The sequence below is a fragment of the Seriola lalandi genome, unplaced genomic scaffold, assembly GCF_002814215.2.
Source record: "Seriola lalandi dorsalis isolate HSWRI2012SDOR001 ecotype SW California unplaced genomic scaffold, Sedor1 jcf7180001974657, whole genome shotgun sequence".
NCBI lineage: Eukaryota > Metazoa > Chordata > Actinopteri > Carangiformes > Carangidae > Seriola > Seriola lalandi.
The window spans coordinates 1-1,828 of NW_019445323.1; the positions used below are offsets into that span (position 1 = coordinate 1).

General features: G+C 44.9%; 1 protein-coding gene across 1 annotated transcript; it reads right to left on the minus strand.

The window, feature by feature from the left end:
- Nucleotides 1-57: 57 nt before the first annotated feature.
- Nucleotides 58-1,802, minus strand: LOC111654409 (liprin-alpha-4-like). Its single transcript, XM_023405399.2, has 3 exons — nt 1,193-1,802; nt 401-469; nt 58-321 (listed from the first exon to the last, which is right to left on the minus strand). The coding sequence occupies exons 1-3, from the start codon at nt 1,205-1,207 to the stop codon at nt 118-120; spliced, it is 288 nt and encodes a 95-aa protein (XP_023261167.1). The 5' UTR covers nt 1,208-1,802; the 3' UTR covers nt 58-117.
- Nucleotides 1,803-1,828: the final 26 nt, after the last annotated feature.

Sequence of the window (1,828 nt, forward strand, 5' to 3'; positions counted from 1 at the left end):
GGGCACAGAAGGACAGAGAGGACAGAACATGCAGTTAGTCAGTCAGGACAAGCAGACAGAATGGTAAGCACAAAGATACACACAGAAAAATGCAAAGGCTGAGGCAGAATAGTTTGGTTAGTACTGTAACACACCTTCAGGCTGGAGCTGTTTCTTGGGCACCAAATTCACAGAGGGCGGCATGGACATAGAGGGCATACGGAAGCCGGCAGGCAGTGTTTCCATGGAGCCTGCCATCATCCCTAGCCCTGCCCCTCCCTCACGTGCCCGAAACCTCTTGCGCCATGACGGAGAGCGTCGAAAAGACTTGTCATCCCCACTCTACAGGAAAGCGAGGTCAGACAATTGGCCCTTTTTCAACAATATTGTATTTGATCAAAACAGCAGCTTGAAAGGTCACCTCCTCTAGTCGACGGTCAGTCCCCAAGGCTAACAGGTTGTTGAACTCCCTCTCCAGAACCTGTCGTGCCTGAAAAACAGTGCAGACAGCTTCTGTGAGCAGGAGACACAATGACACTGTGAGTGAACCAACCAGGGTCAAAAATAAACATGAGCTGAAGGCAAAATGTCAATGAAAGCTCTTGAAATACCTGTAAATTTTGAAAGAGTTCCTCTACAAATTAGAAATAGCCCTCAATGTTTTAGTTGAACTGCCAAAAACAATCACCTATAAATATGAAACTGGGCAAGTAATCTGTACTGAAGCCTGTGACCATGGAAGTCTTTTAAGTGAATTCTGGGTGAGAACAACTGAGCACTTTTGATCTGAGAACAGCTGATACAGAATCTGAAGCAATACTAAATGTTGGCACCATCTTAGATGGAGTAGAGGGAAATGCTGAATGAACACAAACCACTGTGTCAACAAGTAAATCAACTAATCTCATAAAAACCTCAACAACCATGACTGTTGGAAGATGGACTGGTTACAGAAAGGCCATTAAGCCTGCTGTGAGCTGTGAAGAAGTGTTGAATATGTAGGATATTAAGGTATAAAATGAAACAAATCTTATTGGTACAAATTAAACATATTTGATACAAATTAATTTTTCATAATTCATTAAGACTGCCCACAAAATGGAACAACTGCCCTTAAAATCGGCTCATACAACACTCGATATCTTTCTCCCACTCAAGTCTGTTCAATCAATGCATGCTGAGTGTAAACAGTTGTGCTTTCCTCTATAACCACCTGTGTGTTCTGCATAGGGATCTGCAGGATCAGCGCTAGGCTGCTGTAGTCGAACGTCTCGTCCAGTGCGATGAGTGCCCCGTGAACACCGCTCTCCAACAGGTTACCACTATACTCCCTCAGACCAATAGACTGGACCCAGTGGATCACCTGCTCGTTGGTCCACACCAACACATCTAAAGTAAAAGAGAGTGGCTCAGATTTGTGTTACTGTAGAGAACTGAAGAAGAGAACTAGAAAGAGAAAGACAGAAAGAGAGATAAAGAGAAAATGTGCGTGTCCACGTAGTGTCAACTCACTGGCACACTCCCTTTGTTCATTTAAAGCACAGCTGTCAGCCAGCTTTCCAACTTGGAACAGGCGGTCTGTGTGCATGTGTGTCTGTGTGTGTGTGTGTGTGTGTGTGTGTGTGTGTAAACAGGGAAGGATTTTGATTTGACATGACAGCTGAGTCAAGTTCATGTGCAGAACTCAAGGTCAAAAGGGCGAGAGGACTGGCTAGATCTGACTGTGTCTGTGTGTGTGCATGTGTGTGTGGACTCCTCTTTATATGTGGAGCTTTGGATCGTAAGACTGGAGGCCTGCCTCAGTTGGCTTTTTGACGGTCTAAGATGCAGCTGTCTCAATGCTCAGGCC